Source organism: Lichenostomus cassidix, chromosome 2 (assembly GCF_008360975.1).
Source record: "Lichenostomus cassidix isolate B80296 chromosome 2, HeHo_3.0, whole genome shotgun sequence".
NCBI lineage: Eukaryota > Metazoa > Chordata > Aves > Passeriformes > Meliphagidae > Lichenostomus > Lichenostomus cassidix.
The window spans coordinates 90,917,909-90,933,739 of NC_139482.1; the positions used below are offsets into that span (position 1 = coordinate 90,917,909).

Consider the following 15,831-nt stretch of genomic DNA (forward strand, 5'->3'; position numbering starts at 1 on the left):
AAACTTTTGAAGGGATAGTGGGAGCAATTAAGTAAATGAAAAGAATGTCTCAAAAATAAATTTGGCTAGAATAAACAAAGAAAAAGTATTCTACTTGTATTGACATTAATTCTTGAGAATAAACATAGCCAGTACTTAATTGACTAAAAGTAATTTGTGAAAAATTCCTTTTATCCACACCTAAATATATGAGGAATCAAAATTGTTAGATTCACTTTTATGTCTCCTAGCCTATTAGCTCAGTGTCACCTTTGACTTGGTTGGAATTTAAGCCAACATGCTGACCATCTGGTTTGATGAAGTTTGTAACACCTTTTCCTTTTCATGTCAATAGCTATAATCTTATTCCAGTGAGACAATTCCAATTATTAATTTTCTAGCTGGCAACTTCACATCATGTTCATCTTAACTTCTCTCTGTGGTTTCACACTTCTTTTTTTGCATGAAAATAATTGACCTGCTCTTATAGTATGTGTTCTTCCTATGTTATGTGCACTTCTCATCCTTCAGCTACATGTGTTCTGCCAGTGACATCAGCATTCACTACCTGATGGTTAAGTTTCATAAAAACACCTCTGTGCTTCCATTTATCCTGAGTGTAGCACTTGGACAAGTGGCTGTGGAGCAGCTAGGGAATTTCAGGGAAGCATCCCTTCCCTGAAATGTCCCACAATACAATTGAATTGTGATTTTGGTCCTGCTATATATTGTCCCCTTCCCTAAACTGACTTTCATGTCCAGTAACAGCAAAAAATAAATCTTGGATGGTACTTTGCCAGTCTGTCCTTGGAGCTTTTTTATGAAGAATTTCAGCTCCCAGTTCAAATATCTTTATTGTGTTTTGCTCTAAAAAAAACTCCACATGGACAATATATCAATTGTTGTATACTAGTATCTATTACATGGTTTCCAATAACAGGTTTTTTTCACAACACATAGTAAATTTGTTTTTGCAGAGTACTTAATTCTACAAAATTAGTAGTTACCAATTTAAAATTAACATAGGAATCAGTGCCTAGTAGGAGGACAAAGGGCTATGTAAATTTACCTATTAATAATCTTGATGACTAATCTGTAATATTACTTCTACTGTCAACAACAGAAAATGAAATTATTAAAATTCTATCACCTGTCCAGGTCCCAGATTTTTGAAACACCTTCACATAGATAGGTCTTGCATGTGTTAATCATTTGATTGGTGATTTTGAGAAACAGGGATGTCATGTGTTCTGACGTGTTGTAGTACGGTGATATACAGTAGATCATACAGACAGTGTTCATTAAACTGGGTATGTGTTCCATCACTGTTACCTATAACATCAAAGAATGGGAAGGTCAGCAATCTGAATTTCCAGAAATTTAACACAGTGGAAAATGTGACAGCTCTGGGAACTTATTTATTAGCGGACGTCTTTTCATGTTCTTGTAGATACGTCATTACTAAGTGGACCATCCAGTTCACTTGCAGGGACCTATCACACTATGAGCAAGACAAAAATGTGGGAAAAGGGTAATGAATAAATGATTAGGTCTTTTACAGAGTGAGATTTCCCACAGGAAAACCAGAGGCTGTACTCTGCTTGGCCATGGCCTCTGGTATATGAAGGTGCTGTAGCCTGCTTTGCAGAGGAACATATTACCTCAGGAAAAGAGGTCAGACACTAGAAAAGAGACAGCTAGAAAAGAGATGGACTGCTGTAGGAAGGATAACAAAAAAGTTGGCATTTGTTCACTTTGCCTAGATCTGTACAGAACAGAAATCCTGAAGTGGGAGGCAAGGCAACAATAATCTCATTCTTACTGGACACTGAACTGTAGAGTTGTCTCTCCCACAGAGAGATTTCACAGAAACGCATGCAAACCAGATACACTGGGAACCCAGAACAAGAGATAGTGACTGGTCTAGAAAAGGATAAAGAAAGTATGGTATCTAAAAGTCAAGTCAAATATGGCCAAACAGTGGATATTTGCAGAAAAAGAGCAGTGTAAAATAGCACAATGGATTCAAAAGAGATCAAGCTTTTACCATGTGATTTACAGAAATTGTTACCAGCTGGATTATGTGTAAATGTTCTGAACTATGCAAGCTTAGACAATTTTGTCTAGTGGCTGTATATTCAAACTCCATGTTCTCACTTCAAAAAATTAACTCTGAGACCCATATGGTTATGAAAATAAGTTTTATCAACCAGGATGACAGTGCCACCTACAAGAGAAACAGCTTTAACTTGTAAAATAAGTGGAAGCTGACCAATTTCAGCTCAACCAAATGTTTAACATTTCATGACTTTTGCAATAAAACACTCACAAGTAACTTCTAACTAAAGCATGCAGGAAGGAAGAGGTACCATATGTAAGACCCAAGCTCACAAAGGCAATTCAGCACATTACTGGGTCAGGAAAAACACAATCTGATGCTTAGTTTTTCACACCCTTCAATTATCTTCTGGAATGATAACTAATTCCTACACAAAAACCCATTATTATTATTATTATTATTATTATTATTATTATTATTATTATCTCTGGCTAATTCAAAATCAGTAAGCTCAATTCACTAATGCCTGAGGAGTTAAGTTGTCCACTAATAATTAAGTAAAAGAATCAAAGCCCTTCCTTTCGTTTCTGAATTTCACATTAAGTGCCTTTACAGTACTTACAGGTGAAGCATTGGCAAGTGGACCAAAAAATTTATCCAATGTATATAAATATCTCACGTTGTCTTTAGCTTCATTGGCAGCAATTGTTATTCTACCATCCTGAAGGGAGAGAAAAAAAAGAAATAGAATTATTACTGTGAAAAATTTCTGAACAGGCTCTTTTTCTTTTATAGTGCATGCTACCAGAAGACTACGATTCCATCTTGCAAACATTTTCCCACAGAAGTGCTTTTTTTTTTTTAATAACAGCTTTTTTGAAAGCTATTTATTTTTTGCATAAGAAATAACTGCTTTTACATGCAAAAGTTGGTAAGATCTTCCAGGAGGTCAGCAACATTTTGGACGTGGCTTAAAGGAATTTCTTACTTAGACCCCAAAGCTTTTCCCTCCTCATGGAAGTACAGTAGCGTGATTCTGATAATACAACCTAGATTTTAGAATGGTTTCAGCACAGTGCCCATTCTGCAGAATTTAGACAAGATCCCTGTAATGTACCAGGGTGTTTCCCAACACTGTTTGATGAACACTTATTAGTGAAAATGAGTTCACAACTAACACCTGTGTATCCTTATGCTCATGTCAGTGGAACATCCAGTACTTTGTGGGGTAGTTTGTAGGAAGAAAGAAATGTAATTCATCATCCTTGGCTTGTACTGGCTCTGTACACTTTTATCCAAATTCCTTTTACTATAAAAGTCTGTAAATGCCATAATCACAAAATTAAAAATGCAGTAAGGTAATACTGGTTTTCCATTTTTTTTTAAAAACTGTAGAATATTTTCTTAAGCAATAGAAGACCGACATTCTTGGGGATGGGTAGTCTGACTGACTGTACATGGTCTATAGCTTATTTTCTGTCTTCTCTATGATTTTGACTTCTAAGTTTACATTAAAGATATCCACTTATATGAAGTAGCAGTTATGCCACTAAAAGTCAGCTCTCAACAACTCTCAAAGCAATATAATGGACTTTGAGACATCTCTACAGTTGGCCTGCGCAGGGTTCAGCTTGTGAGAGACTGAAAAACGTTGTATTGCTGCACTGCTTTACTTTCACACAATCATTCCATCTATTGTGTTAATGAAAGACATATTACAAAAGCAGTGACTTCTTTTCAAGTTATCCATTTAATTTCAGAATCATTGATGCTATATGTTCCAACAAATGCATAATAAACCACAGTACAAAACCAGCATAAACACTCAAAGCTATTTTTATTTTTAGCATTGTGTTCAGTTCTGTATCTATTACAAATATAGTATTGCAATAATTCAAAATTTTAAATTAGAAAGTAGTAATTACCAGTTCTTTCCACTGCTTTAATGTCTTTGATCTTGCTGCCTGAAGAATACTTATAATTTTCTTTACTCTTGAACTCTTGATCTCATCTAAAAGGCTTTGAAGAAAGAAACATATTTAATACTCTCTGTGGAATGGAAGTTCACACTGTTTTTTGGGGGTTTTTTTGAATAATTTTTTTAAGACTGTGAGAAATAATGCAGGGATTTGACCTGTTAAATGATGACATTCTTGACTTCCAATGCTCCAGCTCTGCAGATGGACCAACATCATCAGCTTCTCTTCTTATTTGTTCACTCTCCACTAAAACTTGTCTGATCTGTTTGGTCCAAATCAAGACCACTTCTTCAAGTTTCTCAGTGACCTCTGTGTTAGTGCCTTCAAAATCATAGAATTGGACAGTTTTAAAAGCACCAAGAAATAAATACAGAAATTTAAACTACAGAAGCACAATGTTCTTGTCAAACATAATCTGAGACTACGTAAACTCAGTATATTTGAATCACCGACCAGCAGGAAAATATTAAAACTGTGACAACAAGATGATCACATATAATACTTCTAGCTACCTACTCTGTTACTATTGCATATCCTTTACAATGGAAACAGTTAGAAATACAGTGAGTTCATACGCAATGGGAGAAAGCTGTTGTTGAAAGAGACATAGCTACTCCTTTTCTTAAAAAAACATATATGTAAATAAGTATTTTTTTATAAATACATCTGTTTTTATTCTCAGAGACAGCCAACATTGGATAGGATTTTCCCAGTATCAAAGAAAGTGAATAGCATACACACACTAGTATATGGCCTCACTCTTGGCTAGTAAACTAGGAGGGGTACAGACAACTGCTTGCATGATATATCAAGCAACTACCTAATTCTTTAAGATCTATAAACTAAATATGGGCAAATGATTGATGGGTTTATAATTATACAATCAGAAACCTGGCAAGAGTAAGCAGAAAAATGTATACAGCTCAGGGAAGATGAATTAATTCTTCAAAATAAATTTTTACTAATGACACACCATTTATTTTATAAACAGCATCATTGTGTTTGCTTTGGTATAGGAATTACTCACTTGCAGTTATGTAGTCAGATGGGCTCTGTAAGTTTGTGACATAAATATCAATATCCACTTTTATGAGCTGAATTTTGTCTTCTATATTCTGTCTAGATGATGACAAAGTACTCGCAAATTTATCCACTGAATACAGAAACTCTTGTATCTGGCTGTTCTTTAAGCCTTCTTTCACAGCTCCCCAGTTCTAATTATTTTATGATTTATGGGGAAAAAAAAAAGGGTTGTGTTTTCTTTTGCTTTTTGACCACGAAAGGTATTTTTCATTAGAAAAGTATTTCTTATTCATGACAGTATATAAAGATTTATCAACATGCCCTTTAAAATAAACTCATCGGTACTTTAAAGTGTGCATTGATTTAATCATTAGACAAGAAGAAACAAACAAGCAAGAGGTTCTAAGAAGTAAAAGTCTCTGACTTCCCTCTGACTTGACTTTGAAGTCAGCTGTCACTGATTTCACACTGAATTGTATTTTGTTTAGTTTTATTTTTCTCCTTCTGAACAGCGAAAACAAACTCTAATCTCCCTTTCTGCTCCTGGGGAGAGAAAATGACAGGGTATGCTAACAGCACACACCACCATCATTCTCAACAGACACTGAGCTTCTTTGTATTTGCCACCTCTGAACGTGTGCTTCCAGGGGCAACAACCAACTGTGATGCTTTTTGAGTGCCACAGAATAAAGACAACTCAAAGAAGCTGTATATTCTGGATGTAATCAGTGCTTGCTGTCCACGCTCTGGAATAAAGTCATGGACTGATCTCTTGTGCTGCCAGGACTTGACACTTCTTTCAATCCAGGTTTAATCTAGTTTTCATAGAGTCATCACAGTTTTACCTCAGTATGGTTGCTGTGTTATATTCTCCTCTGTCATAATTAAAGCTGGCACTATTGACTGAAAATAAACAGCAGCCACATGAATTTCAAACATTTCCATTATAATTGCATGACTCCCATGAAGGCTTATATTGTACCTTCTTATACCCTCTCTTCTATGTCCAACTGATGGACAAACAGAGCTGCAGCAGCAACATGTCTTACTTCCACATGTTCTTGAGAAAAAAGACTGATTGTTTGATTACCTGTTGGGATTTAAGTGCTGGTATCATGATCTGAGACAAGAAAAACTCCAGGCCCTGAAGGATATTTCCATTAGTACAATCAAACATGCCAAAATTCACCTCCTTTGGGAAGAAACAAAAATTAGCAGCATGTATATAAACTTCTGCAGCACTATACTATTTCAGTGAAATTTAGATACCTGGCAGACACACATACAGTCCATAACTATGTAACATGAGTATCTCTGAAAATCAGAAAAGGCTGCTACAGTACTTTTCCTATACATGACAAGCTATGAAAGGCTAGAAAATCTTATGTCAGTTTCAATAATTATCTTTATTTTAAAAGTCTAAAAGATACAGTATAAGTGCAGCATTTCCATAATTTAGGCTCATTACTTAAAATAAAATCTTTTGGTTTAGGTCTTTATTCCCTATTGTCATTAAAATTTATATTTTAATGACTAATTAATAACGATTTTATTTATAATTAAAATCTTGGGGTTTAATAATATTGCAGTAGCTAATTTATAAATCATTAGAATTTTACTTTATCACAAATACTTACTCTAATGAAAAAGAACTTCTGTTAATCATACAACTAGGCATTTTCATGAAAGCATTCCCTATTTTTTTCTCTGACTCCAGTTCCATGAATAAAGGTCTGAGAAAATATTAAGTACACTTTGAGCACTGCATGATTTTGGCCTGACCTGGGAGACATTTGACGCAGTTATAACTTCATCTGATGTCCTTAGGAAAAATGCACAAGTGCCTGTAAAGTCCTGTAAATAGGACCAAATGCATACAGTTAAAAAGAATACATGTATACAGCAAAAGTAATTTACTTAAAAATTTACTTACCCTAAAAATGTGCTGAAAACAAAACTGTAAAAAATCAATTACTCAAAAAGGTAGTGAATTGTTTGCAGGATATTTGAAAATCTGTCCTTCTCAAATCAAATACTGTTTTTTTCCATGTCTGACACAAGAATGTCAAAAATGCCCTTTGGGACAGACCAGTTCAGTTTTGCACCTCCACTAAGAAAATGCAGTTCAGGAAGAGTTTGTGACGTAGGCTATTGTCTATTATTGTATTTGAATTATGCTTATTTTTATCTATTTATCCATTAAACCTAATAATAAACCTAATAGTAACTGTCACAAATGTGAAAAGTCATTCTAGTTGGTCCAACTGGCAGAGGAATGAACCTCACTTTTCCCCTGAAAGCAAGAAAGAATTCTTCTGCTATGTCTTTTCTGGCATTACAATGTTAACATAAACCCTTTGGTGCCAAAAAAAATGACAACAACAACAACCAAAACGAAAACCAAAGCATTGCCATGTCTTATTCAAAGACCATGGTACGGAAGACCAGATTTCCCCCAAAAGAGATGGGAAAAAAGCAAAATTAATCAAAAACCTTAATGACAACTCCAAATACGCTGTTGAATAATGCTTAGATATTACAGGGAGGAGGTTATTACAAGAATTTGAAGGAAATAAAAGATTTATTAAAGGTATTTTTGGAGTAATGTGCAGTATTATTAAATGAAAGGTCATACAAAACCACCGAAAAATGACACTTTTAAACTAGAAGTGCACAAGCACTGGAAAACAACATGCAGTCATCAAAAAATGTTAGGATCTGCAATTTTTTAACAAGGGTTTATTTGACCTGCTCTCCTCTCAGATAGTTAAATCACAATTTCTTTACTGATGAAGGCCAACATCAGCTCAGAAATGCTGAGACATCCTGCATTATGAGAAAAGAGACTAAGTACTTAAATATCAATCCAAGAATTATAAAAAATTGTATAACACTGCACAACTTTTTGCCTTTTCAATATTTTACTTTTTAAATGTCATCTAATGAATTTTTCCAACCATACCTCAGTGGAACCCATGGTAATAAATAACTTCTTCTGAGGCAAATTGCTTGTTGACCCATCTGGCCTCGTTGATGCATTCGACTTTTGCTAGCAATTAAATTATAAATAAGAGGTTAATAAAATAAAAACTACATAATACAAATACTTCATTTGAATATGTGAATTATAACTATGCCCATTCTGTATCAGTTCGTAATTCTCAGATAGAAATCTTGAGGTTTGCATTCTCTGGAGAATACGCTTTGCCTGAATCTTGCAGTCACCAGTAAACAGTTTCACAGCCCCATTCTTTCAGAAAAAAAAAATCAAACAAGAAGGGGGGAAAAGTCTCATACAATATAATTAAATTAAATCTGAAGTGTTTCCTAGAGCAACTTCCTCTATAAAAACAAACTGAATGTTTCGCAGAAAGAATCATATGCTTGGTCTGCAAAGTCATAATGTAATTGTGAATGGGACTCAAAAGCAACACCATCAGCTAGATCCTGCCAACAATGCAAAGAAATTTAGCTTTCTGCCCATTTTTTAACCATGCATCACTGAAAAACTTTCTCTCTGAGAAGCCCTGCTGCCACTGGTCCCTCTCCACTGAGATGTATCCACAACCCCTTCTCTTTGAAGCAGCAAAAAAGCTTAAACCTAATAAAGACTTTCTTCCCTCTAATTTTGTGTCATGCATTTTGGAAAATAATCCATTGAAACATGAAAGAATGTGACAGAAAATAATGTGGAAGAAGTCTACAGGCATATTTCTCTTTACAGTTGAGGAGAGCCTTCTTCATAGAAAGTCAAGTGTTCCGCTCCTGCTTGATTAAACATATGATTTGTGATACACAGTGGTGGCCCCACACTTCTACCCCAAATCAACATCTGCTGACCCCTACACATTGTTTCAAGTGAATATTGTGCACCTAAGATGGTGAAAAAGAGAGCTGAAGAAATGAGAAGCAGCAAAGAAAGAATCTTTAATAAATCTTGATAAGGACACGCCTACTTGCCAGGTTTTTTTTTCTCCAAGAACAACAGGGAAGTATGTCTAATACTGCACTTGAGTAATCTCCAATTGTCCAATGTGTTTGAAATCACATTGTTGACAAAACAGTCAAATAAATGAGATCTCTTCACTCATCAGAATGTGGTGAAGGATGCTAGAGATGGCATTCACACTTTACATCAGAAACATTTTTATGCTATGCTGATTCTGAAACAGAACTCTCCAAAATTAATTTTTTTATGGTTAAAAAGGTCAAAATGAAACAAAATTAAATGTAGCTATGAAATGTTTCATTTAACCCAGGCTGGGCATCTATTGCTGACTTGTCAGCTAAGGAAAACAATGTCAAGATTTTTAGTTTCATCTTGATTTAAGTCAGAGAACAAGACATTTATCCCAGAAATGTGCATGCCTAGTCCCAATGAAACGAAAAACTGATTAAACTATTTTGACAGCACAGCTCATTCTGTGCTTTGCAAAGTCTCTAAGCAATTCCAGTAACACTCAAAAGTTCTTTTAATTTATCTAGGCTATAATGATTCTGTAATTCATTCTTGCATTTAACTGACGATCAAGAATTATCAATCAGTTTTTCTCCTCAACAAGCCCAAAATACCACCAGAGAGTGAGTTAGCTCTCCCTACCATGGCTCCTCACTGGCATAATCTGAAAGGACTGATTAACGACTTCAGCAGTTCTGAAAGCCCACAACAGCTGTGTTAGACAATGTCAAGGTCACTTAGAACCTTCTGATACCACACACACTCAGTGGAAGCTGAACAAATTATTTCGCTCTTTAAGCAGAAGCTTCTCCTTCTCAAAACTCAAAGGGAGAAAAATACATCTTGGGGACCACAACTGCCTGATTTCTAGTCATAGTTTTCCAAGCTTATTTTCTGCAGAATGGGACAGACCTGAACATGATGCCACCTTCATTTAGAAAGAAATTGCATAATTTCTCACCCTCTTGAGTGAGTGCTTTCTCCATAGTGGAGTTGGTGCAGTTCAATGACAAAAGACAAACTGGTTCTTACACAGACAGCTCCCCCACTCCCATAATACTTATGGTAGCTAAACTAGTATTTTAAACTCTCAATATTGTGAACAGTTTGTCTCAATTACCTTTAAAACTTTTGAAGTCTAGACTTTTACTCTACTTGGTCATTTTTAAGTTCTATTTTGTGAAAACAAGAGCAGTTTTCAACTATGCCACAAGGAATCCTCCCATTTCCATGTAAACCAAGTTAGAAGTATTTAAACAAGATCCAAGGTCTTTCCGCACTGGCATACATAGCAAAAAATATCTGTTACAATTTTTTGAATTTTGCAACAGCCATGCAATTTTTTTTTTTAAATGCAAATTTGCTTTTGCAGAGGCAATAATGGAAGCATACCTGCAGTATGTCTTGGTAAAAGAAGAGCAACTTTTTAAGTCCATTAGGGGCAAAGAATTGTTCTATAAGTTGAAACTAAAAAAAACAAAATTACAATTGTAGTCAATTGTGGCGTAGTTTCAAAAGACTGGAAATTTTGGAAATATTTTTTGTAATAATAATTTAGTTTTTACCTTGTCATCAGAAATAACAGTCTCCTCCACTTGCTGCTCACTCAAGTCTATCCCATCTGCTAATCTTGATATCAAATACCTGTGTCTTCCATCTATCTGAGCTCTTCTCTCTTCTTTGGTTACTTTGGCTTGCTTGGCTAGTTCTTTTCTGCTTTCACTGGAAAGTACTATATTTTTCTTAACACTTGTCTAGAAAATACAAGTTTGTTGTAGAGAGATTATTTTTCCTCACTTAAGCATTGTATTTTATGTTGTTGATCTTCAAACTGGTGTCATGAACTACTTCAAGCAGAAACATTAAAAAATTACATGTCAAGAATGTATAAGGAAAAGAACGGTAAAAATTAACTTGTTAGGCCAGAATTATTTGTCAGTATAAAGCTGCTACTATGAAAACTACATATCTGAAACTTCAGATCAGGATCTCAGAACCAAATGTGCATCCAGGCTAAGGTCACAATATAAATTTAGCTCTATTTCAGCTTTGTGAATCCAGGTTCCAAACTTCTCTATGTCCATATTCCAGATTTGGGACCAGATCAATCTCTATACTGCCAGCATTTTATTATATAATATCAAGCTATTACCCTAAAGGAAATAAAACAAATCAGTATGAAATCAGTCACCACAGAAACAAATGTATGATTGATGATTAATATGCAGATCATATAAAGGTAGCAGCACAATGATAAAGAATGAAATTTATGTAGAAAAAGGATTTTTCAAAATCTTCCTATCAGTGTGAACAAGACTGAAAACAGATGAGGTGAATAACATTTTTAAGTCAATAGAAAATCTTCAGAAGCTATATAGAAAACTAAAGATTTGGGTAAATAAGTCACCACCTTGATAATCTCCCTCTAGATACAGCTCCCACTGACATGAGTATCTGTGGGATACATGGTATCTTGGTTTTGGAAACGTCTGAATTATCTCTGTACCTCACAGGTTTTACTGGAGAGAAAAAAGATAAATTACATCACTTCCCAGTACTCTACACTAATTGGAATTGTAATTAATCAATCCTACTCTTGGGTTAAAAAAAGAAAAAGCCTGCCATCTTCCACCTCTGCCTCCAACCATTTAGTCTGACCCCAGACTCTGAATGGATATTTTACCTCACTCTTGTCTCTACCTGCATCTCTTTGAGACCAGGAGGACACTGAGTATGTCTGAATATCTGCAGTTGTTGGTTAGACCTCTTCTGATGTCTCTTAAAGCTAATTCTGATTCACCATGTAGGTCCCAACTTATCTATGTCAGTCTTTTATAATCTCTGGTTTCCATGTCAACAGCTAGATCTCTTATTTTGCAAAAGCCTTCCCTGATGAAGTATGACCTTACTCAAGTATTCTTAACCGACATTATTTTCATCACAGCACAGAAAGGATGATTTAAAAAAAAAAAAAAAATCAAAGAAACCAAAATCCCAGCAACATACTTTGTGAGCACGGAAAGCAAGTGACCTAACACTGTAGACACTTTTCAGTGGTCCACTGTTCCTTTTTCCTTGCAATTAACAGGGACTGAAGGAACTCAGCATGCTCCAGTATTAGACCAAGATTTTGTCAGTGAAGACAAAGAAAAACCTGTATAGAAGAACATTTAGCAGACAAAAGTTGAATCACCACCTATTCTAGAACAAAAACACTTGCCGGAAGAACAGTAGTCAAAGATGATCCTGTGACAGCAGATCCTAGCTCAGTGCTCCTTGTCTTCAGGTTCCCTCCATGTCTGTGATACTTGCTTTCTATGTCTAGTTAAAAGAAATTACAAGTTCTAATTATTCAGGTACAACAAATGCATTTACAAGACCTGCAGTGTTCTTTCTTCATATTTGCTGGCCAACCTTTTCTCACACTGGGGAAAATGAGAATATTTTCTTTCAGAAAAAGTCATATTTATGTCCCATCATTGGCAGCAAATAGGATCCCCACTGGAGCGTGCAGTAATGTTTATAAGCAGCTCACTAAACTTTCATGAATTACTGTTTAATCTGTTTTATATAAATGATAAGATTGTGACTAAAAATAAAATTCTAATAGAACTGATTTCCATATAAATTTTCCATCAAATTGTATCTCTTTTCATCTGATTAATATGTATTATATGCGGAATCATAGAATGGTTGAGATTGGAAGCAATCCTGCTCAAGCAGGGTTACCTAGAGTCAGTTGCCCAGGACTGTTTCCATAGGGCTTTTGAGTCTCTCAAAGGATGGAGACTCCATAGCCTCCTTGAGCAACTTGTGCCAGTGCTCAGTCATGCTCCAATTCTTTCCTGATGTTTAGAGAGAACCTCCTGTGTTTCAGTTTCTGCTATTGCTTCTGGTCCCATCACTGGACATCACTGAGGAGTGTTTGACTCCCTCTTCTTTACACCCTCCTTTCAGACATTTACATGCAGAGACAAGATCGCTTTCCGACCCAGCTCAGCCTTTCCTCATATGAGAGTGCTCCACTGCCTTCATAATTTTCATGCCACTTCACTGGACTCTTTCCAGTATATCCATGACTCTCTTGTACTGGGGAGACTAAAACTGGACACCCTACTCCAGGCAATGCCTCACCAGTGCTGAATGGAGAGGATGGATCACCCCCTTAACCAGCTGGCAATACTCCTCATCCACCCCACGGTATCATCAACCTCCTTTGGCACAAAGGGCAACGGTCAGCTCATGTTCAACTTGGTACCCACCAGGACTCTCAGGTTCTTTCCTGCCAATCTGTTTTCCAGCTGTTTAGCCCTCAGATAGTACTGTTGCATGGGCCAGTCGATCCCCCGGCGCAGGAATTTTCTCCAGCCTCTCGAGGTTCCTCTGGGTGGCAGCACAATCCTCTGGTGTGCTGGCCATCCCTTCCATTTATGTGTTAGCAGCAGCCTTGCTGAGGGTATCCTCTGCCCCCTCATCCAGATCATTAATGAAGATGATGAACAGGACTGGACCCCGTACTGACCCCTGGGGTACACCGCTACCTTGTAAGCTCCAGCCAGACTTTGTGATCACCACCCTCTGAGCTTGTCTGCTCAATGTTTTCAATCCATCTCACTTTCTATTCAGACAGCCCACACTTCAATAGCTTCTCTATGAGGATCTTACAGGAGCTAAGGGGAAATTTAAATTGTAACTGCTCATCAGCAGTAATTTGTAACCCAGGAACAATCTGGCATAGAGAGCAAGAAGGCCCAGCTGCAGAAGGGGTTAAGCTGGCTGGAAGCAGGAATACCAGAGGCAGAACAACCCCCTGGAAGGGAGTATAGTTTCCTTTGGTGATAAGAAACAGACACAGCTTTGTCTTTTAGCCATCCCGGTATGCCTTGCTCAGAATCTACCTTTGGGCAGCAGAGGTGGTGCTGGGGGAGGCACCCAAGGCTGGGCTGAGGTGCTCCATGCTGATGTTCACAGGGCTAGTGCTGGTGCAAGTGTATATAAGAAATTGCTTTATGAAGCATCTTTGCAGACTTCTTACAGAATTGGTTATGGTTTTAAGACTGTCCAATACATTGTTTATTATTATTATTATATATATTTCAGCACAAATGTGTCTTTAATCTACCTCAAGGGGAACAATAAAAAATTCCCTACAGGTGAATGTCAAAAGCCTTACTAAAGAAAAGGCAGACCATAATAACTGCACTCCCCTCACCTACCAAATCAATCATTGCAAAAGGAAATGAGGTTGGTCACACATTTCTTCCCTTGGTGAATTCATATTGATTACTCCCAGTCACGTTCTTGTTCTTCATGTGCCTGGAAATGGTATCCAGGATTAGCAGCTCTACCACCTTCCCAGGGACAGAGGTGAGGCCAACTAGCCTTTAATTCTCCTTTTGGCCTTTCTTGAAGGCAGGAGTGACATTAGCTTTCCTCCAGACCTCACACACCTCTCCCAGTTGCCATGAATATTTATTTAATTATTATTTTATTTACTATGATCCTCTTCTGCAAGGTCAGTGAATACGTATGCAACGTGGACATAGGTAAGGGCTGCACCCACAGGCACAGAGGGAGATGGCTGATGTCATTGTAAGCCTATGTTCAAGAATCTTGGAACTTTTTAATCTATTACCACTCTTAAAATATTCCAGAAAAGAGATACCATGCCATACTGTAAAGTACATTATACTGTGCACTACTACTCATTTTAATTCCAGAAAAATGGTTCAAATTATGTCACTATGATTAAACACCATGAAATTTGCTATGGGATCACAGCTGCACTGTGGATGACCCTGTAAATACATACATGTATTGAAACATAAATACATTTCTTTATTTATATGTACATATTTATTTATAAAGCTGAAAATGGCACATTCAGCACACACAGCCCCTACACTGGTAGATACAGAATAGCACATACCCACCCAGTAAATATAAACTTAAAAACCCTACTTAATAATTGGTTTCCCATTTCGTTCTTGGATTTTTTTTTCCCCATACAAAGCCAATATGAAGTACTTATTATTTTCTCCCTTACCTTTTTTAATAGCAATGAGAGGTGGGCAGAGATCAATATGGGGTTTGGAAGAAAGTTGTGTTGCTCTCAGTTGCTCTGATTCCTGCTGTGCAGAGTGACCATAAGAGGCACTGGGCTCATCTTGTCCCCCTAACTTGGTTTCACCTCCCACAGTCTCCTCCATCTGCACCACCACACAAAAATCGACCTAAATCAACAATACAGAAAATGACTGGACCGTGTAACATTGAAATAAAGACACCTTCAGTATTTTTATCCTTGTTATAGCACCAATATGATAGACTAGCAAGGAAAGGGGGGAAAGAAATCTCTACTTTCAGTCGGTGATGTAAAAAGAGAAGATCTAAGCAGTTTTTAAAATTATAAAAGCTCCTCTAAGGGTGCCTGTTGCCAAAACTTTATTTCTAATTGCATCACTACAGTTTCTCACCAGCCGGTCTGCTGCAGGTGGAACTCACGCGTCGGGGGAAAGGTTGAGCTCCTTCCTGAGCTCCTGCAGCCGCAGGTCCCGCTGAAAGTGCTGGGCACCGAGTGCCGACTGCGGCACCTTAGGTCTTTCCTCGGCACTCGGAGCAGCTGGCAGCTGCTATGGCAACCCCGACACAAACCCGGCGAGCAACCCAGCCCCCGGGAAGCGGCTCGCCTGTCCCCATTTCCCGCTGGATCCAGCAATCCGGTGCTAATTTCACTTGTCTTTTGAAAAGCACCGTAGTTGACTTTTGCGTATCAATTAAATCCTAAACACGCAGCTTCCCTGAGGCTCAGGGATTCTGAGGCGCTGGGCCCA

The 15,831-nt window shown here is 37.1% G+C and overlaps 1 protein-coding gene across 1 annotated transcript in view; it reads right to left on the reverse strand.

The window, feature by feature from the left end:
• Positions 1 to 15,539, reverse strand: part of LOC146441751 (dynein axonemal heavy chain 5-like) — a 152,166-nt gene extending 136,627 nt beyond the window's left edge. The window contains exons 1-13 of the mRNA XM_085052340.1: positions 15,475 to 15,539; positions 15,045 to 15,231; positions 12,219 to 12,319; positions 10,564 to 10,752; positions 10,391 to 10,465; positions 8,003 to 8,089; positions 6,823 to 6,894; positions 6,131 to 6,232; positions 5,045 to 5,231; positions 4,173 to 4,338; positions 3,964 to 4,057; positions 2,661 to 2,759; positions 1,130 to 1,311 (exon numbers count right to left, since the gene is read on the reverse strand). Coding sequence (XP_084908466.1) covers positions 1,130 to 1,311; positions 2,661 to 2,759; positions 3,964 to 4,057; positions 4,173 to 4,338; positions 5,045 to 5,231; positions 6,131 to 6,232; positions 6,823 to 6,894; positions 8,003 to 8,089; positions 10,391 to 10,465; positions 10,564 to 10,752; positions 12,219 to 12,319; positions 15,045 to 15,207 — 1,517 coding nt within the window. The 5' untranslated portion in view covers positions 15,208 to 15,231; positions 15,475 to 15,539. The remainder of the gene's footprint in view (positions 1 to 1,129; positions 1,312 to 2,660; positions 2,760 to 3,963; positions 4,058 to 4,172; positions 4,339 to 5,044; positions 5,232 to 6,130; positions 6,233 to 6,822; positions 6,895 to 8,002; positions 8,090 to 10,390; positions 10,466 to 10,563; positions 10,753 to 12,218; positions 12,320 to 15,044; positions 15,232 to 15,474) is intronic.
• Between the last annotated feature and the right edge of the window lie 292 nt (positions 15,540 to 15,831).